General features: G+C 41.0%; 3 protein-coding genes across 4 annotated transcripts; 1 reads left to right on the forward strand and 2 right to left on the reverse strand.

Annotated features, from left to right (window-relative positions):
* Positions 1-4,930: 4,930 nt before the first annotated feature.
* On the reverse strand, positions 4,931-7,188 carry LOC121802206 (zinc finger protein SHOOT GRAVITROPISM 5-like). The gene is made up of 3 exons (XM_042201806.1): positions 6,860-7,188; positions 6,363-6,762; positions 4,931-5,769 (listed from the first exon to the last, which is right to left on the reverse strand). The coding sequence occupies exons 1-3, from the start codon at positions 6,951-6,953 to the stop codon at positions 5,175-5,177; spliced, it is 1,089 nt and encodes a 362-aa protein (XP_042057740.1). The 5' UTR covers positions 6,954-7,188; the 3' UTR covers positions 4,931-5,174.
* A 12,151-nt stretch (positions 7,189-19,339) lies between these two features.
* LOC121805241 (protein BASIC PENTACYSTEINE2-like) lies at positions 19,340-21,200 on the reverse strand. Its single transcript, XM_042205043.1, has one exon. It carries the CDS (start codon positions 20,573-20,575, stop codon positions 19,628-19,630), a length of 948 nt encoding a protein of 315 aa, XP_042060977.1. The 5' UTR covers positions 20,576-21,200; the 3' UTR covers positions 19,340-19,627.
* A 136-nt stretch (positions 21,201-21,336) lies between these two features.
* Positions 21,337-27,280, forward strand: LOC121805239 (protein PAM71-homolog, chloroplastic-like). 2 transcript variants are annotated; one of them, XM_042205041.1, is made up of 11 exons: positions 21,337-21,660; positions 22,272-22,403; positions 22,707-22,863; positions 23,410-23,590; positions 25,125-25,172; positions 25,568-25,664; positions 25,981-26,144; positions 26,287-26,352; positions 26,666-26,716; positions 26,804-26,908; positions 26,990-27,280. In XM_042205041.1, the coding sequence occupies exons 1-11, from the start codon at positions 21,519-21,521 to the stop codon at positions 27,053-27,055; spliced, it is 1,209 nt and encodes a 402-aa protein (XP_042060975.1). In that variant the 5' UTR covers positions 21,337-21,518; the 3' UTR covers positions 27,056-27,280. The 2 variants fall into 2 exon arrangements, with proteins under 2 accessions (XP_042060975.1, XP_042060976.1); XM_042205042.1 differs by lacking the exon at positions 22,272-22,403.
* Positions 27,281-27,916: the final 636 nt, after the last annotated feature.

Raw genomic sequence — 27,916 nt, forward strand, 5'->3', positions numbered from 1 at the left:
TTCGAAGCCCTACCCTCGAAGACTACCAGGATCTGATACAGATGCACGGGGAGAAGCATGGGTTCCCGGCTATGTTAGGCAGCATAGATTGTATGCATTGGGAGTGGAAGAACTATCCTGCTGCCTGGAAAGGGGTTCTACACGACCGGCTACAAGGGAAAGAATCCCACGATGATCCTCGAGGCCGTAGCTGACTACCGGCTGTGGATTTGACATGCGTATTTTGGGATAGGCGGGTCGAACAACGACCTCAACGTCCTCAACTCGTCACCCCTTTTCAACGAGCAGTGCCAGGACGTCGGCCCGGCCATTAGTTTTGTCGCCAACGGCAACCGGTATGATATGGGCTACTACTTGGCGGATGGGATATACCCTAGGTGGCCCGTCTTTGTGAAGACGATCAGATGCGCATCAGATGAGACGATCAGATGCGCATCAGATGCGCATTTGGTGTGCTCCAGTCTCGATGGGCGGCAATTAGGGGTCAAACGCGTTTGTGGCATATCGACTGCATTGCTGATATAATGTACGCATGTATTATCATGCACGACATGATTGTCGAAGATGAAGGTGTACAACTGACTAGTTGGGTTAACGACGATAATGAAGCTGGTCCAAGCCACGGCATGGCCGCCCCCAACGTACGAAGAGGGGTACCGCATGATGAAGCCGGCCTCCTCCAAGCACATGCCGACATGTGCCAAACGGATACTCATATTCAACTCCAAAAGGATTTAATTCAAGAGTTGTTGGCGCGGAGGACTGCACAGCCACGACATGGCCGCCCCCACCTGTGCCGCGGCGGGATTCAAATCCTCTCGCATACTCACGAGCACCGTTGGACCTCCTGGGACCTCTGGCGAGCCCGTTGCGCCCGCCTTTGACCAACCGGGCGAGTGCGGCGAATAAACGCGGGAGGGGACGGGGTCTCCTGAGCATCTTCGGGGAGGTTGTGGGAACCGCCGTTGCTGCCGTCGGCGTAATCACCGGAAAAGTTCAGGCGCTGCTTCTTCGGCCAGCCAGCATCGACACCTGCCCGAAACTTCTCGGAGTCCATTAGCACCTCATAGCAGTTCCAGTAGGTGAACTCCTTGTAAAGCCCGGGCAAGGGGAACTCTTTCTCCGCCATTCTCCTGCAGTCCTCGTCAGTTTGGCCACTGGACTTCATTCGGAGGGCGTTGGTGTACAAGCCCGAAAATCGGGAGACCCCAGACCGGATTCGGTCCCACCCCTTCCGACACTCCTCCCCGCTGCGTGGCCTCCCCGCCGGGCAAAATGCCTTGTAGGTTGCTGATATTTTAGCCCACAAGTTGAGGATCCTCTGATTGTTCGAGGCGAGGGGGTCATCGCAGACACTCATCCACGCCTTGGACAGGGCGACGTTCTCCGCGTCCGTCCAATTCCTGCGTGGCTGGCTGTCGTCACCAGCCGGCTGCAATGACTCACCGACCACCCTCTTCCCCTTCTTCTTCTTGGGCGCGCCCCGACCCCGCCCTACTTCCCCCGTTTGAACGGGAGTGCCCGCATCCCCGAGATCTATTCCCAACTCCTCTAAGGAAAAGGTCTCAAACCCTGTGAACTGCGTCTCCGCTGGGGTGGATGTGTGCGAAGAAGCAGTACCAAAATCAAAACTGGGGCGATAGACGTTGTCCCTCCCCCCGGCGTCCCCTGCATCCCCGGCCCCCCCGGCGTCCCCTGCATCCCCGAGTACCCCTGCATCCCCGGGTACCCCTGCATCATCTGCATCCCGGGTGCCCACCCCGGCATCATCGGACCCCCCTGCATCCCCTACCATCCCGGCGTACCACCCCCGGTACCCCCTGCCCGCCCTGCATCGCCGGACCCCCCGGCATCCCCTGCCATCCCGGCGTACCACCCCCGAGTGCTATCCCGGGCATCATCTGCTGCCAAGGGTAGTAGTACCCGGGCATCGGACCCCATCCACCTCCTACCGGTACCGTGGGAGTTTGAGACCCGCTCGTCCCCGGAGTAGGCTTGTTGTTGTGATCCATTTCGCGTTATTGATCTTGTACAGAAATTAAGATAGAGAGAGTACTCGTTAAAACAAGTGGTGTGAATGGGAATGCCGTGCGAATCGCGTATATATAGTGTTTCGAAAAAAAAACCGCTCGCCGATCGGGAGGCTGCAATAGCGGCCAGCGCATAGGCGAGCGCTCGGGAATTGACGTGCGCTCGCCGTTTGTCTCGCCGATTTGGTGCTCGCCGGCTGCAATAGTTCGGCGAGCGGACCGGCGAGCGCCAAAAATCGGCGAGTCGGTGTGCTCGCCGCTATTGGATATGCTCTCAGAGCATTAGGAGTGGGGCGCCCTAAGGGACGCCCTAAAGCCCGCCATATACACTGCCACGTCAGCATTTTATCTTTCTACCATTCCACCTGCAGTGGGACGCCCTATAAGCTGCCCTAAAGGCCGCCATATAGGTTTCACTATTGTTTTGTTAATTAATTTAAATGTTTTCAAATATGTCAATGCAAAATAATTTAAAAATACCACGATTAATTAAAAACGGAAAATCCTACATTGATTAAAAAAAAAGTTTTACACGAGTTAGAAATGAAAAAAAAGTTAACTACTCTACAAAATTCCCAACTTGCGGCGCAGCTCATCGATCATCCCCTGGAGGTATTCGGCTTTGGCCGGGTCCTGACATTGCATGAGGGCGTTGTGCGTGTCCAACAACGTCCATCGGTTGGCGGCCGCTGCCAACTCCGCGTATGCATCGTCCACGTCATCGTCTGCGTCGCCTACAGTGGGCGGACGATAGCGCGGACGATGCCCTATCATCCGCGAACGATGCATCGGGCATCGTTCGCGCACCCACAGTGGGCGGACGATGGTGCCCGAGGCATCGGGCGACCTATCGTCCGCCCGGATGCTCTTAATTTGCGTAAAAAATTATCTCTTTTCAAATTTCATCCTAATTTTTTTTCGAAATAATTTTCATCCTAAAAGGATGTTAAAATTCTATCACCATAAATTTGTAGATACGTCTTTGACAAATGTTTTTTAAACTATATACTTGATAACAAAAATCGATGTTGTATGACTTGATTGGAACCTATGTTGTAGGAGTTTTTTTTAATAAGTTGAGATATACTCCATAAATAAGAAAATTGATAAACAATTTCTATCATCAAAATTGGCGAATTAATTATCATAGGACTTCGTTACAACGAAATTTTCTTTCTAGGAAATAAAATCTTTACTCTATATTTCGACTCTACTGACTCCCAATCGATACACCTGGTGCACACATATACTCCATCCGTCCGCGAATATGAGTCCCGTTTTTTCCATTTTAATCCATCCGTGAATAGGAGTCCCGGTTCACTTTTATCATAAATGGTAATAGGGTCCCACATTCCACTAACTCATTTCACTCACATTTCATTTAAAACTAATATATACAAGTGAGACTCATATTCCAGTAACTTTTTTCCATCTACTTTTCTTAACATTTCTTAAAATTCGTGACATCAAGAAATGTGACTCCTGATGACGGACGGAGGGAGTATACATCAAAGTCATTAATGAAAAGAAAATAATGTAAAATTGAAGCGATCAAGTCATTTGAAAGCAAGTCATGATCAACAAATTCATCCATCAAACTCAATCAAAGACGCAGTCATTCAGCAAGCGGACAACTATAAAATTCCAATATTAAAAAAATTAATATCATTATATCAAGAATTCTTAATTAGATGAGTAAAGGGAATAAATTTGATTATTCGAAGCTCAGATCAAAGATACAATAGTATTTAGCACACGTAGCATAAAAACAAGATTTGCTTCTTGTGAAAACACATCTATTAATCATGCACACAATAATTTTTGTAGCCTTATTTAACAAAATGGACATTACGACAATATATACTTAATTACATAAGTCAATGAACTCTTTATTAAAACTCTTAAATCTTGTCCCACATCGACTTAGTGATGATCCTAGCTCATCTATATAAGCATGGATAACCCTCCCCTTTATAAGGCATTTTAAGGAGTGAGTCGTCCATTTCTAATATGATATATTAGAGCGGGCCCAAGTCGATAATGCATCTATATAAGTATGGCGTATGAATAACCATCCACCTTAAAACCCCTTTTAAGGGGCGAGTGACCAATTTCTAATACTTTTCTAGAGTGTCATATAATGTAGAGATATACTAGGACGTTAGAGCTTCCTTAATGCCGCGGAAATAACTTGTAGTTGTGAATAGTGCAAATTAATAGTTGGGGTCTGGATGAGGCCTGCAGGATATAGGAGTTGTGACTTGGCCCAGAAAGTTAGAAGAATGATGACGTGGAGGGGACTTGAGGCCTGGATCCGGGCATGGGTTAAGGATGCTCAGGTCTCATTCTATGTAATTCATTGACATATTATAAGACGATAAGTTTTCTATTTGCTTGGTTATCACCTTCTAAGTTTTGGCAAATCTATGCACAAGAAATCCACTATCAAAGCTGCATCTCCATATATATATATATCAAGATGCTTCCCTTAATATGCTATTTTACGAATTAAGTTGATCTTTTACTTGATCTTTTTCAATCGTTAATAACCCATTTTAAAATAAATTGGTTACCCTTGATATTTGAATGACATAACTAGTCTTCCAAGACTCCATTATAAAGGATAATTTTCCCTTCATATGTCCTTTTTGTAACACAACTATTTGGTAGGAGAACTAATCTTTAATCAATTTAGCGGTTCTTATATTCAATTTTTTTTCAATATATTAAGTCATACTATTCTTCATTGTCAAGTTGAATGTTTTTAATTGTTGTTTAGCAAACAAACAAAAATACTAGTAGATGTTATAAATTACAACACTGTGCTGATAACAGTATCATCATATATTTCTCCCCCGAACAAAGAAGTACCGTACATACTTTATACACATAGTAAGATGTTACTATAAATTATGACTTTTTTTATCATAAATACTCACCAAATGCTAATAACCCATAATAATCACACAAGAGTAAGAAAATATTTGTTGCAGAAGAAGAGCTATTAATGCGAATCTGATGAATGGCTAGACATTTCATCTTTTTTGCCAATAGAAATCGACAGGTAATAAAAAGTGAAAATGTCCTCTAATTTTCACATTATTGTTCATGAGCAAAAAGCTTCCCTCAAAATTATTACTAGTATTATTGATTGGCTTTCTTCACTTCCCAATCTCTGAGCGCAGTCGAGATGAAATTCAATCCAACACGCGAAGACGACGACTCAGCAAACAACGCTTGCTGGAATTTCGATTTGCAGGAATGGCACGTGATCTCGAGTGTGGATGCGTTGATTTTCTTGGTGGCGTGGTCCCTTAGCGCCTGCGCCTTCTGGAGCTCCGCCTGAGCCGTCTGCCGGATCCGTTTTGCGTTGGCGAACTCATGCTCCGCCGCTTCCATCTGCCGCCTCGCCATCTGCCGCGCCTCCTCCGCGTAGGTCTTCTCCGCCATCGCGATCCGCAGCTGCTCCTTCAACTCGCCGGCCGTGCTGCTCCCCCGCGGGCTGATCACGCCGCCGGTGATCTCGGACGAGCCGATTGAGAGCTGCAGCTGAGTCGAGTGGTCCTCGTCGATCTTGGTGGTGAGGAGCTGGAGTTGGAGGTTTGAGGGACGGGAGCCACCGCATGCTTCCCGCATACTGGGCAAGGCGCTGAGATTGGTGTCGCTGGAGGGGCTAGGGCTCGACGCCGTCCGCGGCCCCATGCTGCAAGCATCTTGATGCTCGATGAAACTTTCCACCCTACAAAATTATTAATAAATCGAATTATATATATAAAGTTGATAAAATCTAAACAATAGTAAAAGTTTTCAAGGTGGTAATGATTAAAGAAAGATGTGGAGTAGTAAAAAAGTGCAGCAAAAGGACAATTTTTGAACAGAAGAAATGGGGTTTGAAGATTGAAGTTTGATACCCCATTCATCAAGACTGGTACTGCTACAAACAAGAAAAAAATCATTTCGTATCATGAGCATCTTGACCATCAAAACGCCACAACTTGTAGAAATTATTCAAACTTTTTATCCATCACTGCCTTTTCTTTTAATCTTAAAACAACTTGTAAAAACAATTATACTTAGTTTGGATAGAATGACATGAGTCAAAACCTAGTAGTCTATCAAGCAAGATGTTGCCCGCATATTTTTCTTTGACTGCTTGAGACTTGAGAGAGTGATTAAATCCCCAAGCTGCAATTTGCAAGACATTCTGCACTGAATACAAGAAAAGTCTGTGAAAAGACAAGATTCCCTGATTTCCCATATGCAATGACCCATGCTGAAACAATCAACCATCAACAATCTCTCTCCTCTTTCCCACTCTGCTAATTTAATTACCTGGAGAAGACACGGCCGCAGTCGCATGAGTGGCCGCGGGTGCCGCAGGTCTTGAGGTGGGCCTTGTAGTCGGACTGGACGGCGTAGCCTTTGGAGCACTTGTGGCAAACCCACTGCTTGTGGTTGCTGTGCTTTCGTCGGAAGTGCTTCTTGATCCCGACGAGGTCGCCTAGGGCGTGGCAGGGGTTGTGGTGGAGGCAGCTGGGCTCCGGGCACACGAACACGCGCTTACGCGCCACCGGCGTCTCCCTCTTCAGCAGCTTCCACGGCACCTTATGCCGCCTCCTGTGCATCTGCAGGTTCTGATCCCGCTGGAACCCTTGGTTGCAGATCTCGCACACGTACCGGTCCGACTCCAGCAGCGTCTTCGGCGACAGCGACACTACCTCCGCATCCGGATCTACAATCCCCATTAATCATTCATCATCCAGATCATACACGTGTGCGTGTGCGTGTGATTAGTATGTTAATTCGTGTTGTTAAATAAATTAATATACCTGGGGTTCCGGCAGGGCGACGCTTGCGCTTGGTGGTGTCGCAGGAGGAGAAGGAGGGCTCCGGCAGGGCGGAGAGGTCAATGTCGGTGAGCATTATAGAATATACTCCACAATACAACCGTGCCAAAAAGAAATACTAAAATCAAAGGGAAAGCATCGTTGTTGAGCTCTTTCAATTCACTTTTTGAAAGCCCACTCTCCTCTCTCAACTTCAACAAACATCTTCATCAGCTAATGTTATAAAAAGCTGCCTCTAATTAAACTTGATGGAAAAGAGGGTGATGGGTGGGGTTGGGGGCCAATGACAATATATGGTTGAAAGAAAAACATCCCCATAAAGGAACAAAAAACACAGTCATAATTGTGATTTTCATAGGCAGAGTTAAATTGCATGCATAAATACTAAAGGCCAACTGCATGTATACGTACACATTAGTAGCCTTATTTTTGTCTACTTTCATACGCCCGCATTTCTCTCTCTAATCATCTCACTCTAGCTCACTCCACCCTTTTGCCTTCTCTTTGTATCATTTGCAAAATAATCGCATTAATTTACACTTAATTAAATTTTACTTTGTCACTTGTATAAAGTTGGATGCCAGTTTCAGTATTCTCATTCTGTGTGGCAAGTTCTCCTACAGTTCGAATTCACTATTTTCTTCTAATTTTGGGGGTTCGGCAATACCAAAGTTTTTCATAGGGAGAACATACAAACTTTCGGTATTTATAATGAATGAGCAAAAGATAAAGAAAAATCATGGTATTCAAAATGAGTAGAACTGTAAAAGTGACATCCAAATTTTGTAAGGGGTAAGAAAACATTTGTGGACCTATTCTTATGATAAAAGTATTTATAATAAAATGCATTTATGTACTCATAAAAGACGATGCTCAACTTGTACAATACTTCTCGAAACAGCTTCAAGTTCACCGCCTTTGTAAGGATATCTGCTAGCTGGTCTTCGGACTTGACATATCTTTGCTTCATTATTCTCCTATATGAAGTGTCTGTCAACTTCAACATGTTTGGTTCGATCATGCTAAACCGGGTTCTCATAAATGCTGATGGCTGCCTTGTTATCACAAAACAACTTGCATGTCTGCGATGAGTACAATCCCAACTCTCTCATAAGCTTCCTTAGACATAATAGCTCAGTCAATCCACTCTTAATTCCACGAAACTTTGTCTCTGGGTTGGAGAGTGCTACCACTTTTTGTTTCTTACTTCTCCATGTCATGAGATTACCTCCAACAAAGGTGAAATATCATGCGGTTGACTTCATATCGTTCGGGTTTCCGGCCCAATCCGCATCAGTAAATCCATGTATTTCCAAGTTCCCATGTTTCTCAGACAGAAGTCCATGTTCTGTTGTCCCCTTCAAGTATCGGACAATTCTTAGAGCTGTCTCCCAGTGTTCCTCTTGTGGTGCATGCACAAACTGACTTACAATTCCCACATCATAGGAAATATATGGCCTAGTGTGTGATAAATAAATCAATTTTCCAACCAGCCTCTGATATCTCCCCCTCCCTCTGTTAGCAAGTCTTGCGTTTTCTTTCATTTATAATCCATGATTTTGGACCATCGGAGTGTCTGCAGGTTTACAGTCCAACATCCCAACTTCAGCCAATAGATCGAGGATGTACTTTCTCTGATTTATGAAGATCCCCTTTTTCGACCTTAGCACTTCTATCCCCAGGAAGTATTTAAGGAGTCCTAGATCCTTCATCTCGAATTCATTGAACAAGTTCTTCTTAGCTCAGTCATCTCTTCTGTATCATCTCCAGTGATTATCATGTCATCTACATATATGATCAGACATGTAATTTTACCACCTCTCTTCTTGATGAATAGTGTGTGATCGGAATTACTCTATTCATACCCATATTTCTTCATCACCTCCGTGAATCTCCCGAACCATGCCCTTGGAGATTGTTTAAGCCCGTACAATGTCTTTTTCAGTTGGCACACCTCTCCACCTTGGAATTCATTAGTGAAACCCGGTGGAGGTTCCATGAAAACTGGTTTTGGTAGCTCCCCATGCAAGAAGGCATTAGTCACATCGAATTGGTGAAGTGGTCAATCCTTGTTAGCATTGATTGAGAACAACACCCTCACAGTGTTAATCTTCGCCACAGGTGAAAATGTTTCATCATAATCGATTCCATAGGTTTGAGTGTACCATTTTGCCACAAGTCTGGCCTTGTACCTTTCTATCGTGCTATCCGGTCTTCGCTTAATAGTAAACACCCATCTGCACCCAACTGTCCTTACTCCTTCAGGTAGCTTGCCTTTCACCCATGTATTGTTCCTCATTAGTTCCCTCATTTTGGTAAGCATCGCGTCCCTCCAATGTTTGTGTTTCATTGCTTCCTCTGCCGACTGCAGAATTTTCTCTTCTTCATAAAGTGCAGCTTCAAAAGCTCGTGCCATTTCAGCCAAATTTCCTTGCACGAAGTTCGCTACTCCATAACGACTCTTCTTTCCCCCCTTTTCAGTGGAGTATCTCTTTGGTGGGATTCCTCTTGTAGTCTGGTGAGGAAGAATATACCTTCCAGTATCACTGTCAACCGTATTATCTTCTTCTGGGGAATATGTAATCAAAGGGTCAGGAGAAACTGTATTCTCACTGGGATTCGGTTCAGGAATTACCTCGGATATCATTGGAGGAGGATCCGGGGACCGCGGATGAGATGACTCTTGTGGTGAGACTTGCTCGGTGGCAATGACAACTGGTTCTGTTGGATCCTCAATCGAAGAGTTTGGAAGTGGCACAACCCAACTTAGGTAGTCCAGTGAACTACCTGGATCACTCTCCCCCTGACTACTAAGGTGGGTGTGGTAAAAGAATTCGGTTTCTAGGAAGTTACAGTTCATGGTGGTAATGATTTTTTTTAGTGTGAGGGTCAAAACATCGGTAACCTTTCTGGTTTATCCCATACCCAACAAATGCACATTTGGTTGCACAAGACGACAGTTTGGTTCTCTCGTGTTTCGGGATATGGACATAGACGGTGCAACCAAAGACTTTGGTTAAAAGGTTTAGGTGTTGAGGGATTTTGGTAATTTTGGAAATGATATCAAGTGGTGTTTTTTTGTTGAGAATCTTTGTAGGGAGTCGGTTCATGAGGTATAAAGATGTGGCTACGGCTTCAGGCCAGAAATGTTTGGGTACCTTGGATTCGATCATTAAAGCCCGGGTGATTTCAAGGATTGTTCTATTCTTTCTCTCGGCTACCCCTTTTTGTTCGGGTGTATAAGCACATGATGTTTGGTGGATCATTCCCTTATCCCTACAAAATTGGGTCATAGAATTGTTAACAAACTCCCCCCCATTGTCGGACCTAAGGGTTTTGATGGTGGTGTGAAATCGGGTTTGGATCATTTTATAGAATAAGATAAATTTTTCCATAACTTCAGATTTATGTTTCAGAAAATATATCCAAGTCATTCTAGAGCAATCATCCACAAATATCACAAAGTATCGAAAACTACCCCACCAACAATTGGTGCAGGGCCCCACACATCAGCATGTATTAAGGAAAAAATAGAATTCATACGAGTGTTTGTAAGTTTAAATGACTGTCTGTGGCTCCTGGCCAAAATACATGTTAACTAGGAAAAATCGGTAGGAATAGAAATGTTTGGAAAAAGAAGTTTAAAATAACTAGGAGAAGAGTGTCCTAGTCTTCGGTATCATAGCCAAATTTCTTGTTTCGTGGATCCATGAGGCAGCATCGCATTGCCATGTTGAGCTATCTCATCCACATGGTAAAGTCCTTGTTTCTCAGTGCCATGCCCTAGAATCCCCCTCGTCTGAATATCCTGTAATATACAGAAAGTGGAATGCATCAGAAGTGTACAGTTCAAATCTCTAGTCACATGACTTATGGACATCAATCTCTGAGATAGTGTAGGGACATGTAAACAATTTGACAAACGGAGAGTAGGAGATATATCAATAGTTCCCGACCCAACAACAGTAATCAATTCCCTATTTGCAGTTTTAATAAATATATTAGCAACTTTATCATAGCTACTAAAATCATCTATGTCTGGGGTCATAGTATCCGTGGCTCCACAATAAAAAAATCCAACCCTTATTGCTAGTTCCATCATCATTATAAACATGAAATACAGCAGAAACATTTTCTAAAGGTGCAAAGGGGTTGTTTGACACAAAACTGCAAATATTTGGGCATTTTGGAGACTTTTCCAGAGTTTGGGGTTGTGTTTGATAATTCATAGAGTCTGGGGGCCAAGATTTAATAGGATGGGGTGTCATGTGTAATAAACAATTTTTATTGGGGTCAAAATTAGAATTAAGGAAAACACTGGGGTTTGGTTTTAAACCAAACCATCTACCTCCAGAGGCGGCGCCGTTCTTCCTCAGTTCCTCCGCCCGCTCGGCGAAATTGCCGACTCCACGCACGCCGTCGCCGCCGGTTGAAGCTCCACCCGGTGATTTCCCTTGGCTGGTCGCCGTCTCCTTATTCCCGGCACCGATTTGCCCCGTCTGTCCCCTCTCATCTACGCTGACCGCGAGCTCCGCCTGAGCTCTTGCCTTTTGTTTCTCCTCCCACTACTCTGGATATCCGATTAAGAGAAAGCATTCCTTTTAGGTGTGTCTCGGTTTCCCGCAATGAGAGCAGACCAGTGGGGATTTGTCCGGCTTGCTTCCCGGTCGGTGAGTGACTGTGGTGGGTCGTGGTGGTCCGCGCGAGTTAGGGCGTTGGCTCTGGGCAGCGAGACCGTACCCAATCCCTCCCCCATATGACGAATCGACTACTCTGCCGTCGGCGTCTCTGGCGGGTGAAGAGGGTGTGTTGATGCTTCTCCTGGCAGCCTCTCTTTTCACCCATCCGTAGGCTGCTTCAACTGATGGGTTTGTCTCGTGCTTGAGGATATCCCTCCTGATTGAATCATACTCTTGATTCAGCCCTGTGACGAACTTGATTAACCGCTTGCTGTTGGAGTGCTCCCGGAATTAATCGATGCCCTTATCGCAACAAGTAATCGCTTGTTTCTGGCAGCGATCGATATTGATCCACAGCCCATTGATTTTCCGGTAGTATGTCTCTAGATCGAGATTTCCCTGTCTAATGTTGATTGTCTTCTCCTCCAGGTCATAGATGAGGTATGGGTCCGTCTTACTTTCGAAAGTTACTGCAAGACTATCCCACAATGCCTTCGAGGTTTGATGGTGTGCAAAGTCGGTGATAATATCGTCTTCAATATTATCGACAATCCATGAGAAAACGACCAAATTGTCTTCCTCTCAGTCGTCGTACCCCTTGCTTCTGGGTTCGGGGAGTTCCTTCCTGATGTATGAGTAGGCCCCTCGGCCTCCAATCTTGACCTTCATCAATCTGGACCAGATTGGGTAGTTCTTCCCGTTCAGTTTGAATGTCACCGTGACATTCTTGCTGTTTCTCAACTTTGTTGCAGTTTTCAGATCTGCTTTCGCATCTTCCTCGTTATCTGACATTGCTTATGATGTAGGGTTTGATTTTTGTGGTTGATTTGGCTATGAGGGTTGAGAATTGGTATATTGTGGCTATGATGATTTTGTTCTGAGCCAAGATCGTTCTTGCTCTGAGGCCATGATAAAAAGATCGATAGAATTCTGTGTATTATTTTATGATGATTTTACAATATACACATAGCACCAATATATAGGGCTAAGGACTCATCTACATGGTAAACCTAATTAACATAATTACATTGATTGCAAATCTCCTAGTAAAAGATGATTCTCGTGTATCTCCCTCCTGATATGGTGCAATCTTCTCCAACATGGACGGATCGAAAAACAATATCAATATCCTTAACAGATCACCTATCTTCAATTTAGTGCACTGGCAGGCCAATGGGAACAAACTTATTGCTTACATTAGTAAATGAAAAGTTATGATTTAAATAATTAACAATTACCGCTAAACAAAAATTATAGTTGATCATATTTATTGGTATCGCAAAGCTGTCATTCCAAATATAAGTCAACTTCTTTGTTCAGAATTTTCTTTTGAGAATCAGTTCCAAATTACATCAGTGGCTCCTCCAATTAAACCGACCTAAACCGGTCACATTTTCTAAGTGTACAATTTAACAATGCACAATTAATCAAAACAAAGACCCCCAAAAAAATGTACCGAACCTACTACGACACCTAAACAAAAAAAAGGAAAGTTGAATTTGGAAGGTGAATAGTAATTAGTAAGAGGAAATGGAAGAAGTAAGGTAGCTAGGTGACCTCAACCACCCCCCTCAATCCATTCCTAATCCTGCGCACAATTTGGCAAACAAAATCAACGAGGGGCCAGCACAACGGCAATCCTACGTGGCACGTGAGACACCACGACTTGATTCTGTCGTAGATTCTCGAATCTTGGTCGCGCTGCGCGGGGTTGATGACGGTGGCGGAGAGCACGTAGGCCGACGCGGCGTGCTTCACCAGCTCATTCCTGATATTGGGGATGTCCGCGCCGCCGCCGCGCGGCGACAAATTGGACATGACGTCCTTGAGGCTAGTGTATCTGGGCAGCTCGCCCTCGCTCCCCGACCACTCCGCCGCCGCCTCCATCACTTGCTTGAACGAGGAGACGGCGGGGAGCCTCGGGATGTCGCTCTCGGCCTCTGAACCCTCGGCGTGCATGAATGAGGGGGTGGCCCTTGGGATCTCGCCGTCGCCCTCCGATCCCTGCCGGCTTATGGCGCCGGTGTCGATTTTGTATCTGAAGGAGGGGAACGTCTTCAGGTTGTGATACTCGGCCTCCATGGATGTGTTCTTCAAGTTTGCGTTAATTAGGTTGAATTAAGTTGCATGAATGTTCACTATCTATCCTTCTCTAATCTTACAAACTGTGAATTGTGATGAAATGACCCTTTGGATATCCTATGATTAAGGATATTGAATAGGAAAAAACTGTTGGAACCGAAATTAGTGGTGCAACTATTTTTATATACTGCATTTGAGACCGCTTCAAGCTTGGTCGGTGGTGTAGTAAATCTTGGATTCAAAAGGTTAATTACTAAATACTCCCTCCGTATTAAAAAAAATAGAAACATTTTAAACGACATGAGTTTTAATGTACAATTAGTAAAATAAGTGAGAAGAATTGGTAAAGTAAGATAGAGGAAAAGAAAAATGAGTAAAGTAGGAAAAAAGAAGAGAAAAAGTAGTAAATTGTGAGGTCCATGTCCTAAAATAGAAAGATTCTAAAGTTTCTATTTTTAAGAAACGATCAAAAATGGAAATAGTTGTTATTTTTAAAAAGGAGGGTGTATTCATTCATTTCAAAATAATTTTGATTGTAATCATGACGGCAATGTAAGATCCCAACAGTTCAAAATTTACGGTCTAGAGCATTAAGTTGTCTCTAAAATCAAGATTATTTGAATTTTATTAAATTACAAAATAATATAATTGAATTAGATTAATAATTTAAGAAATTTATAACTAGCTAACTGACTGTTCATTAAATTCATGCCCTTAGCTAGTGTTTTATGGACAAAACTACTCCCTCCATTCCATAGTAGTGGAGTCATTTCTTTTCGGCATGCAATTATTTTAAGAAAAAATTGGTTAAGAGTAAGAGAATAATAAAGTAAGAAATGAAAAATGTAGAGAGATGAAGAGAGAATAAAGTAATAGATAGTAAAGTAAGTGAGAAGAAATATGTTGACTTTTACTAAAAAAGAAAATGAATCCACTACTATTGAACGTACCTAATGACAAAATGAGGAGTATGTTTCAAAGGGCTAATATAGTAATTTACATAATAAGGCTCGTTGTCAATTTTTTCTCAATAAATTGATAATAAGGCTTATACGTAAAATCAAGCCTGATGCTCAATTTATCAAGAATTTAGAAAAAATGAAAAAATTATGTCGATTAAAAATAAAGATAGAGAGAAAAATAAAAACCACAGCCGGTTTGAGCTGTACGAGGGATTCCCAACCAGTTCATTTTATATGTTGATTTGTGATTATTAGGCCACCCGCAACGCGTTACACGGGTGACCCGTGTTTCGTTACGGAGTGACGGATCGGTGGCGGGACGCGTTGCAGCGTCTCGCCCCGTCACTGTCACGCCGGGCCGCCCGTCCCTCCGAGACCCGTTGCGTGACGGTTCGCCACGCGCTCCCGCGACGTGGCGAGCTCCCAGGCCATGCGTGACGCCCACTCACCGGCCCACGAGTGAGATTCGTCACACTGACGCAATAAATTATTTTTTTAGAAAAAATCGAATTAAAATAAAAAAAATAAAAAATTTGCAAACGGTAATGTTACCGTTTTTATAGCCGTTTTCATTTTTTTTACTCTATAAATACTCCTAATTCATCCACATTTCACACATAATTATACATCTATTCTTCCCAAATCATCTTCATTTCCTCTCCAATTTTCATCTCAAATCATCTCTCTTTTATTCTTCCCCCAAATTTAATCGATCTCATGGATCCGTATGAGCAAATGCGTCGAATAATGGAAGAATCAGTTGAAGAAGATCGCCGCCGGGAGGCGGAGGAAGGCGCGCCGCCCCAAAGACGCTCCCGGACTTACTTCCATCGTAACCGGGAGGAAGCCGCCGCAAGGTTAGTCCGCGACTACTTCTGCGATAACCTGGTGTGGGGAGATACATACTTTCGTCGCCGTTTCCGCATGCGGCGATCACTATTTCTTCACATCGCAAATACATTGGCGGCCCGGAAAGAGTTCTTCCAAGAAAAGTTCGACGCCGTCGGACGTCCCAGCCACACGACGCTGCAGAAGTGTACGATAGCAATACGTCAGCTTGCGACTGGACAAACGGCAGATGTGTTCGACGAATACCTCCACATTGAAGACAACACTGGGAGAATGTGCTTGCTCTAATTCTGCAAAGGCATCCGGGCAGCCTTCACCGACGAATTTCTCCGGAAGCCAAGCATGACAGATTGCCAGTTCTGCTCCGCCTTCACGAACAAGTGCACGGATTCCCCGGAATGCTTGGCAGCGTCGATTGCATGCACTGGCAATGGAAGAATTGCCCGGTGGCGTGGAGAGGGTCGTTCACGAGCGGCCATAAAGGCACCCACCCCACCGTTATACTCGAGGCCGTCGCCGACTACCGGCTATGGATCTGGCATGCGTACTTCGGAGTCCCCCGGCTCGAACAACGACATAAACGTGCTCCACTAATCCGACCTCTTTGCCGAAGTTTTGGATGGTAAAGCACCGGCCATCAACTTCAACGCTAACAACCGACACTATAAAATGGGGTACTATCTTGCCGACGACATCTACCCGAAGTGGCCAACCTTCGTGAAGACGTGCCCCAGGCCTGTGAACGCAAAGCAGTCGCTTTTTGCGCAGAAGCAGGAGACTGCTCGGAAGGATGTGAAGCGGGCGTTCAGGGTTCTCCAAGCGCGCTTCAACATTATCAAAGCCCCGGCTCGTATGTGGTTCATGGAGAGCATGGTCGACATCATGTATACGTGCATTATCTTGCACAATATGATTGTCCAAGACAAAGGACCCGAGGCGGGAAATTGGTTCGACCCTGAAGCTCCAGGAAGCTCAACCGCAAATAATCTGACTCGAAGTGGAGTGCATCCTTCTATATAAGAACGGTTGTCTATTCGGGCAAGGACACGTGACTCTTCCGCCCACGCCCAACTTTAAGATGATCTAATGGAGCATATTTGGGCAAACTTTGGCGGAGAAAATTAAATTATGTATTTTGTAATTTTTTTAGGATTTTTAATTATTTTTTTTAATTTTTCACTAATTTTATATTGTAATGTTATTTTATTTTTAATGAAGTGTGTTGTTTATTAATTAAAATTGTTGGAAAAAAATAAAAAAAAATGAAATTGAATGAATAGTAATTTATGGGACGGATAAGAGACGGAGGGTTGCAGGTTCCGTCCCTTAGTTAATGAATGGAGTAAAAAAGTGGGGCCCGCGAATAGTAATTTAAGGGACGGTATAGTGACAGCGTTGTGGATGACCTTATTGCAACATTAATTTTTCCAACGTCGAGTTAAGTACATGTGACTATTTTGCTACAAATAATACTCCCGCCGTCAACAAAATAGTGTACATCTTGATCTTTAGTCTGATACAAGTTTTAATAAAAATTATTCAGTAATGGTAATGGTATTTCTCGTTGTGAGTAAAGAAAATGTGTCCTTGTTACTTTTTATTTTAGTTAACAAGTGGAGTAGTACATAATTGTGGGTCATGTTTATAAATAGATATGCAAAATGAAAGAAAAGTACAAAGAAAGATATATCCAAAAGAGAAAAACGAATAAGTATGCAGTATTTGTGGTACAATCCAAAATGAGGGCATCCACTGCACGGCGCGCCACCGTCCCGCGTTCCGTCGAAAAGTACAAAGAAAGATATATCCAAAAGAGAAAAACGAATAAGTATGCAGTATTTGTGGTACAATCCAAAATGAGGGCATCCACTGCACGGCGCGCCACCGTCCCGCGTTCCGTCGCGGAGGGACGGAACGCTGCGCGACACGTTGCGACACGCCTTCCTGATCCCGTCCCGCAGCCCGTGCCTGCGAGACACGGGACGGGCTGTCACGCCACGCGCCGTGGCGACGTGGCGCGCCCCTACACCATGCGTGACGCCCACTCGCCAGCCCGCGAGTGAACATCGTCACATTGACGCAATAAATCAATTTTTTTTAAAAAAAATCAAATTTTAAAAAAAATATTTTTTATTTATAAAAATTATTTTTATATTTAAATTTTTTTTTACAAATAAATAAATACAAGAAATTCGTAATAGCCCACATATATTTGATGGGCTTGCGAATTTATGAAACTCTTCTCTTTTACAAAACAACCTTGAATGTTTTATGTTCCACTTTCGATGTGGGACAATGTCATTCTTGGTTTCTTCTCTTTTATAGAGACAACCTTGAATGTTTTACGTTTCACTTTCGATATGGGACAAAGTCATTCTTGGTTGCTTCTCTTTTATAGAGACAACCTTGAATGTTTTATGTTTCACTTTCGATGTGGGATAAAATCATTCTTGGTTGTTCTTCTTTTATAGAGACATCCTTCAATGTTTTATGTTTCACTTTCGATGTAGGACAAAATCATTCTTGGTTGTTTCTCTTTTATAGAGACATCCAAGAATGATTTTGTCCCACATCGAAAGTGAAACATAAAACATTCAAGGATGTCCATATAAAATTATATTTTAAATTATGTCATTTTTATTTTTTTAAGATTTTAATTATGTTTTTTTTAAAATTTTAAGTTGTATTTTTATTTTATGCTCCAATGTTATTTTAATAAAGTGTGTTTGTTTTAATCGAATTGTGTTGGAAATATAAATAAAAAATGAAATTGAATGAATAGTAATTTAAGGGACAGTTAAGGGATGGAGCATTGCAGGTTCTGTCCCTTAGTTAAGGGATTTAGTAAAAAAGTACATTGAGGCCCTCAAATAGTAGTTTAAGGGACGGTATGGAGACAACGTAGTGGATGCTCTGATAAAGTATGAATAGTAAACTATGGTACTTGGGAGTATTAAACTTGCATGAAGGGAGGACAAAGTATTAAACTTGCATGAAGGGAGGACAAACACATCGAAAGGGGCTACGTTTGCTAAATCACGATAACCCAATCTTTGGGCAAATGTTAACTCTATGATCCACAATTTCTGCATTAGGTCTAAATTAAGCAACCTAAGCTAACACAAGTTCACATTCTCGTAGACAAGAAAAAGTCCACACTACAATTGCAGCAACACTCACCGAACTAATTAAATAAAAATAGTCTCAAACTATATCATCGGATGGAATCGATCAACAAACTGAAATATCCTTAACAGGTAATCAATTCAACTTTTTCATCAGCTAATACACTATATACTTCAGCATTAACTCACCCATAGCTAGCAAGAAAGGCTTAGTTGCAGTTAATGGCTTCCCCTCATTCTAGTTTTCTTTGATTAATGAGCATAAAGAAATTAATGTAGCATGTGCAACTCCTAATGAAACCAAAAAAGGCACACCTACATCAACATAAAACAATTTCAGACACATACAGGCCACAACTCTCAAAACATGGTTTCCAGAAATGGTTACCCTCAAAAGTTACAATTTTCATGGAGCTAGGATTATACATCTCTTATCAACTTACATAGTAAAGTAATAGTAAGTTTAATCTATGCTGCTGCCCATCATTTGAGCACTTACATCCTAGTTTAGGAAACCAATGATCACTCACTAACAACAGTCTAGTTTTATTGAACTCTAGTATCTTTCACACACTTTTGTGACTTTTAATCGCTTAACTAGACGCTGAATGACAGCTAGAGGATACATTAATTCTAGCAGTTACATCAGTGCTTTCCAAAACGTGCCATTATTTTCTTAGTATATATAGCATGTAGCTATGGAAAAATCAAAATAGAAACAAGATGCAAATAGTATATAAAACAAATTGATTGTCAGGAAGTGAATAAGGAAACAAAACTGAATAAATTAAATCTCAACAAATCAATCCCATACCTTGTTGCTAGACAAGATCACTGTTTTCGTTGAGCTACAAAAACGCAAACAGTTGACTATAATCTTATCTGTATTCACCAGGAGGCAAAATTACGAAAAATGTAACTCAATTCTGGAAGCTGAAAAGTTATTAACCACCCAAAAGCTTCTGCTTCTAACCAGGCTATTCATATTATATACAGCAGAAAGCGAGTGCGGAATGCACTTAGAAGCCAACCGGAGCATCTTCATCACAAACTTCATCTGATTGTCACAAATTTATTCGTACCATGTTTAGCCCAGTGACTCCTCAGATCAATTGGGTTAGAGAAGTTATATCCTTCTGATGCAAGTTTCTCCAGTACCTTTTTGAAAGCTCCAATGCTCATCTTCCTCCCGGCTATCCTTGCACCACGTCTCTTTTCACTCGGAGGCAATGGATACTCAGACATGTGAGTTGTACAGCAAGCAGATTGCCAACCACCAGATCCCCATCTATAACACTGCTGAGGCGCTCCAGTGCAGGAGCAGACTGGAATAGGGATTTCTGATGCATCCATATTAATTCCATTGATAACAATTTCGGCCCGCTTCTTTGGTCTCCTAGCACGGTTGGATGAAGGAGTAGGCTCATGCTCATGCTCATCCCTTGGTGCTCGAGGAGTTCTGGTCCTTGGTTTCTTCTCTATCGGTGTAGAACATGTGACCTTACTACCACCTCTCTTCTTTACTACCATTGCACTGCCGCTACTACCACCACCATCATCTTTTTCCTCGCACACCTCTTCCATCTTGGACATCACATTTTCAGTCTTCTGTAAATTGAGCTGCTGAGGCATTTGGAGAGATTGAGCAGATGATGTCTCAGGTGAAACCCCATAACTCGATTGATAATAAGCAGATTGGTGGTTTCCAGAATACATATTCAGATACTCCTTGTTCTGATTCATCCAATATTCAACGGGGATGTGGGATTCTGAAATACCACCAACACGATGGTGATGAAACGGCCCACCATTGATAGATGACATGACAGGGGATGGGTGCAAGTTTTGGTGCTCACGAAAACCATCGCCACAGTTCCCACCGAAAAGGGGCTTCTCAGTTATGGAAGGTATTAACTGAAGGCCAAGATGGTTCTTCCAATTACTTGCTGGGGGCTCGAGAAACGCCCAACTCCTTAAATTCATATTCCCATTTCCATCCATCTTATTTCCAAAATAAAATACAACAAACCCGCGCAAAATCTGATTTTGACCGTACAAAATTCAATAAACTGGCATTCTAAGCCAAATTCAGATTTCACCACATCTACATACCACGATGATCAAATAACGCAAAGCCCTCGGAAATGATCGTAAACCCTACAAAAACTATACAAAGAAACACAACTGTAACAAAACAAATCACTTTACGCAACCACGGACAGGAAATCAGATACCGTAAAATTCAGAACATATTAAATGTAGGTATTTTGGGGCTTTTGAAGTCAGATCTTTCTAGAATCATAAAAATTCATGCTTGAACAAAACTAGAATTGCAAATATGTTCATTTAAATTACGAAACACTACAAGTGAAGGAAGAGAACTTATTGAGAGAATGAGAGTCGGCCGATTTAGGGTTTTTTTAATTGTTTTCAGATTTAGGCCTTTGAGAAGTGAGGGGTGGGAGGAGTGGGGAAAATGGGCACAAAAATAGAGAAATAATACTATCTTGTTTTCAAAAATACATTAGGGTTTTTTAATTCATTTATCTTGTTTCAAAATTTAAAAACTATTACTAGATTGATACTCTTTTTTTCTAAACATATTAAGGTGTAATTTATCTAATTTCTCATAGGTTTCTCGATATCGATATCTATATCTATATCTATATCTATATCTATATCTATATCTATATCTAATGTATAATCTACTGCAACCTTTGAAGTTGAAAGTCTTAAGAAAAAAAGCTTAAAAAATAGAATTTCCAAAAACTCCAAAAATGCTTTTCAACACCACACGCCCAGTAGGATGCAGCCACACAACTCAACTCAATCTTATTCCCTTGCGTCTCCCTGTCTCTCTTCTCTCTACGCTCCCAGAGAATTCGACTAAAATGGGACACTTCTAACTGAAACCTAATTATTTGCAATTGATAAGAACAACAAAATGCAAGTTTTGGCATTTCAGACTCCCCAAATTTTATCATCATCCACCTACAAAAATGCTCGCCCGCTTTCTGGGTCGATTACTACACTGCCATTTTCTCCCTTGGTGCCCAGAAAAATCACCAAATCATCTCCTTCTTCTTGTAAGTTCTTCTAATTATCGGGCATTATAAGAAAGATTGCATCTTTCATTCTGGCTAGGATCCTCTTCGTGTACTAGTGGTGTTATGATTTACATATATATATATTTTTCTGGGATGTTTGGGAGTAGCTGAAAAAGATCCATCTTAGGCTTAAAGGTGTTTGATCAGTATCCGACTTCAATGTCGTACAATATATATTGCTAATTCTGGAATTGGCTATGGAAAGATGCAGCCATCACCACCATTGAATTTGAATCCTTTAGGAAAACTTTGAGAATTCCCATTCTAATGAGTTGAGTTTAAGTTATCTAATTCATTCCAAAGAGCCAATCACTGGTCTGGGTTTCATTTGATCGCCATCAAAGGAAACTCAGCAGATTAATGAAAATTATGCAGTCATTTTTGTAATTTGGTTGAATGTTTGATTGAACTGATCAGTTCATTTGTGAAGCATAAATACTACTGTGTTATTGGTTTAGACTTAGATGAAATGCTGCGTTGTATAATCTTTCAAGAGTTGAATAAACACAATTGAGAAAGACGTGTGCCCTTGTGTCGTCTACTTCCTGGCGTGGTACCTCATGGAGTAACCTAATCTGGAATAAATTTAGGGGTCAGGTCTTTTTTGGCAGTGACTGAAGTTAACAACACTAGATTGTTGGAGATGCAGACCGTGAAATTTGAAGCTTTCACAGCTTCTCAGAATTATCATTTGGGTGTGGATTCGAGGTTTTATAGAAGAGGTTGATTTATATAATACGAAGCATCTGCATTTTTTTACATGTTCAAGTCTTCCTCTCGAGAGTTTTCCTCATATTATATCTACTTTTTCTTTTTCTTTGTGCCATTAGATAAATACTACTAATGATATTTACATTGATTTCTTCTCTTCTTTAAACCTTTGAAGACTGTTTTCTGTTTTCTTTCTTATTTCTATTTTTCATTTTTCCGAATTGGCTTAAGTTCAAATATTTTGTTCCCTAAATTTTATCCGCTTTATTTGTGTGCTATGTCTCAAGGCAATAGTGTTACCTCTTCTTTCACAGTGCAATGCAGAGAGGCACAAAAAGATGCTGGTGGGAGCAGATTAATTAGATCACATGCTTTAAATGTTGGAGCTGGATCTGGTAGCTATGACGAGAGGCAGGGAAACGACAGCCAGAGCTCCCTCGCCAAACAACATACTGAAACTTCCTCAAATATGTAAGTAGTTTGGCTTCAGCTTATAAGAAATCCAAATACTGTTGGAAAATCATGTTTGTGGATAATAGAATTGTAAGTTGACTTTAGTGTTTCAATGTGGGTAAACGACTTATATCTGGATCTCGTTACTTACAAGCATCATGAAAGCCCCACCCTTATATCGAGAAGAGATTTATGCAGTATCTTAATTCTTTTGGTGGACTAATGAACAACTCTTATGAATCATGACATCATGGTGTTTTCCTCATGATTCTCCTATATTTATCACATGAATAGCTAAAGAATAGTGTGTACTATCTTGAATCTTATTGTCTGGAGTCGTGCTTTATGAGCCGGAAAATTTGGAATCTTTCCCACCAATATCAGGTGTTGGAGAAATACTGAAAGGAGCATAATGTGTAGTACTACATTTTTTGTTTCTTATGCTCCAAGTTGTCTTTTCTTAGCATGAGCAGAAGACATGTCCATTCTGTGTTCCATATTTTTGCTTCAATGCATTGATTAAACGGTACAATGTCCTGACTAATTTGTTCATTTTCATGGCAGTGAGAAATCTCCTGATCGAATTCCTTATCTTTTTCCTATTGCTGTTGTGCTGTGTTCATGCACTTTAGCGTTCTTACTTATTCTTTTCAAGAAAGGGCCTACATCAATCTTACCAGCACTAGCAAAGTCGGGCTTCACCGCAGCATTCTCGTTGATATTTGTTTCTGAGATTGGAGACAAGGTATACTATTTGCACATGGAGACATACACCAACTGACACACAGACGCAGATATATATACATGTCTCTATTATACAAAGAATGTTTTGCTGTGTCTAGACTTTGAAGCCAAATGCTAAATCATTTAGGGAGTGTTTACTTTGAGTGATAGAACAGATTGATAAAACATAGGATTGACTATTTGAAGGATAAGATGGTAAAACAAACTCAGAAGTAATCAATCCATCAAAAAAACAGTGGATTAACTTGGATTGCTTTTATCAATCCAACCTATCACTCAAATGCCTCCTTATGTATCTATGCAGTAGTTTTGCACCGTATGCACAAGAGGCCTAGCATCTCTGTGTTCTTTTAGTCTTAACCTGGATGCCCAGTGACGAAGCTACATTGGGGCCTGGGGGGCCCCATGGGCCCCTCAGCAATTTGTATTAGGCCCACATATTATGCATGTTCAGAATATATAAAATGTTAGTAGCGCAGCTGGTTTCAGCTTAGGACTCACATCCTGCAACTCACTTGTTTGATTGCGCTTGACCTCAGTTGCTCTTTATTTTATTGATACTGTTTTTGTTTCATTCTTCTTTAACAAAGTAGTGCAGCAACATGCTTTCTTTTTTTCCATAGCTTTCTTTTTTCACACATACACCTTGTTTTGTAGCAAAATGCTTTCTTTTTTCTATAGCTTTCTAATTTTCACACATACACCTTGTTTCATACATTTGTTTTGTAGCAAGAAACTAAAACTTGAAAGTATGATTTTCTTCTTATAATTACTACTACTATTATCCATAAAATTTGTATTTCTACAATTATTATTCACAAAATTTATACTTTACACATCCCACCAATTAAGCTACTTTCAATATTACTTGCATCATAATATAACACTTAAGCTACTTTCTATATTACAATTTAATTTATTAAAAAAAATTACTACTATATTTTACACATTCGAACAATTAGGTTGCTTTCAATATTAATTATTATTTGCAGAATATCACATAATATCATTATACAGCATGGAGTATATAATTTTAAAACTAACTCTTTATCTTAGAAGATATATTCTTTGTTTTATTTTATTATTATCTGTATTAAATGTTTATTTCTTTATTATCTGTATTAAATTTCCTCGTGGAGCTATCTAGTTTCTATCACTCATACTCTAATTATTTCTCTCTCACAACCCCCTAATGCTTTTGTTTAAGATGTATTCAGCGATGTCGACACTAAAAATAACTCATACTCGGTTAATAGTGGATTGGCCCCCCCCTGTTGACAAAGTGACAAAATCCTGGCTTTGTTCTGTGGATGCCTACTACAATTGGTTTTATGAATATTTTGTGTGGGGTGTCCTTTAAAATGTATTCAATTTATTCTTAAGTAAATTAATTCTAGTAAAGGTTTATGTATGTCTTTTTGCTTTGATTAACTTTCCTTTTTGAAATTGTGCTAGCATGTTGATATGATCATTTATATTATAGTCAAGATTGACGTTGCTCAGATTTATTTAGTTATTTTGCTTTCATTTGACAGACTTTCTTCATTGCTGCTCTCTTGGCCATGCAATACGACAAACTGCTGGTAACTCTCTCTCTCTCTCACACACACAAACACATACATAAAACGCTCGCCCGCGCACGCACACAAAACATATGTGTTGAAAATGTGTTTGCTTCTATCAAGGTTTCTTCTAATCCCAGAGATAAGGGAATTTTTTACTTAAGTTTTTAACTTTTATGTGCACCATGCATAACGTTTTGCTAGTTTGTTCAAAATTGCTTAAAATGATCAGTATGGGAGTTAATCTTCCAAACTGGCTATCATGTTAGTGGACCACTAATTTCAGGTGGTTGTGGTCGGTGAGTATCTTAAGGGAAAATGTCAGTTGCCAGTTATTAAATAGTTTGGAAAATTGTGATTGATCTTTCAAGTGCTTTTACTGTTTCATATTACTGACTCTTCATAATCGTGACTAGGTCCTTCTCGGATCAGTGGGTGCACTATCGCTTATGACTGTCCTATCCGTCGTAATTGGCCGGATATTTCACTCAGTGCCTGCTCAATTTCAGACAAGTAAGAAGTAGTTATTTAGTCATTTTAGTCTAGGCATACATGTCATATACGAAATAATGTTTCTGAAAAAATTGACAAGATTTTCACGCAATAAAAAGCAGAGACCAAAATAGGTGAGTAGTTTCTTGTAAAACAATAATTGATTCTTGATGTATTTTTTTTCACTGTGTGTGCGTGTGTGTGTAAATATCTTAAATCCGGAAAATCGTTAAATGTACAACACTTCATTGTAAATAGACATGGTGGGCATTTGATAGCTACAACTATATCTTTTCTGCTGCATGAGGATTCTGAGAATCTGCTAATCTTGGAACAGCTTTGCCGATTGGAGAGTATGCTGCTGTAACCCTTTTGGTGTTCTTTGGTCTTAAAGCAATTAAAGATGCATGGGACCTTCCTTCTGCAGAAGCTAAAACCGGGGAGTCGAGTAATCAGGAATCTGATGAATTTACTGAAGCTGAAGAGCTTGTGAAGGAAAAGGTTAATTTGTCATTAGTATTCCTATGAAGATACTTATGATCGCATAATTGCTTATAACTATTGTCTAGATTCATCTCGACCATTTTCATTACGGCATCTTTCTGAGCTTATTTAAGATTTTTAAAATTTTATGCCATGGCAGGCCTCAAAACGATTATCAAATCCCCTTGAAGTTATCTGGAAATCATTCAGCCTCGTGTTTTTTGCTGTAAGTATTTTCCTCTATATACCTGTTTTTTTTTCTATTTATGATAAAACATTACTCATTCAAATGAAATCATCTAGTTTTACTCATAGCTACATTAGAAATGGAAAAACATAAACAGAGGCAAACCCGCTCGAGATGTTACAAACTTACGATAGATTTTTAGCCAAAGTAATAGCTGATATTGCCTGTCACCAACGTTAAGAAGTAGAGATTATGCTCAATTTTCCATGTTACGCGTTTCTGTGTACAGAAACTTTCTCAAATATATGTGTGCCAAAAGATCTCATGTTCCTAACGAATCATTACCTTTCAGGAATGGGGAGACCGCTCAATGCTGGCAACAATAGCCCTCGGTGCAGCTCAGGTATTAACTTGTTTTGCAGAAATTCTACCATTCTTCAAAAACCTGACAAAATAAGAACTTTTTTTTTACTGTACCCTATTACTCTAGTCTCCGTGGGGAGTCGCCAGTGGAGCCATCGTAGGACACCTGATAGCGACATCTCTTGCAATACTTGGAGGCGCGTTGCTTGCGAAATACATTTCTGAGAAGCTGGTAAACCTATTGGAACCATCCAATTAATAACAAAACGTTTTGTCCATATTATTCTGAATCTTGAGTCTGTGATACAATCAGGTGGGATACGTTGGTGGAGTTCTATTCATTGTTTTTGGGATCGCCACATTTTTCGGAGCCTTTTAGCTGACTGTTAGAATTGAAGCGAACGAGAAGGAATATCTGACGTGCAGGGCGACCTGGGGACTAAATATTAAGGTTAGGATGACTGGAATTGTGAAGCTGTAAATGTGGCGTTTTTTCATTAATAAACTGCAATTCATTATCTATCATGCATAATTGGGCAATTTCGTTGAGATGTATGGCTGAACTTTCATTTTTTGAAATAGTAGTGATGGTGTTCTGTGATCATTCCAAGAAAAATCTGTCTTCTACATATTATATAAATGGAAATCATTCCCAGAAAAAAAATCTTCCTACATTATTCGTCTAGCATTTTAAATGGGCAAATTGCTAGAAAATCGTTAGAACATCCCCAATGGATGCCCAGGTGGGAGCCCTAGTGGTTGTCACATCAGCATACCCCTTCTTTCTGCAATGATTTGACCCTAGTGGGTGCTCTATCAATTAAACTCAATTTGCTTTTAATTTTTAATATTATTGTTTTTTTATTTTTGTTTTAATTACTAAAATATCAAAATATAATATATTAAACACCCCAAATTTTAAAAAACAGCTACATTACTCAATTAAAAAAAAATACACATACCTAGCTAAAAAAAACTACATTACTAAACTAAATTACTAAAGAAAAAAAATTGCAAAAATTGTTGTGATCGGGCTCGGGCTCGGCGTTGCAATGGGCGCTCGATCAGGCGCCCGATCCATCAGGCCCCTGCAATGGATGCCCGAGGACGCCCGAGCCCGATCTCGGGCGATCGGGCATCCATTGTGGATGCTCTTAGTATCATGACCTTTAATAGTTTTCGCAATTATCTCACGACACTTTATTCAGGAAAGTCGTTGATGTGGCTGACAAAAAACGGA

This window comes from Salvia splendens, chromosome 5 (assembly GCF_004379255.2).
Source record: "Salvia splendens isolate huo1 chromosome 5, SspV2, whole genome shotgun sequence".
NCBI lineage: Eukaryota > Viridiplantae > Streptophyta > Magnoliopsida > Lamiales > Lamiaceae > Salvia > Salvia splendens.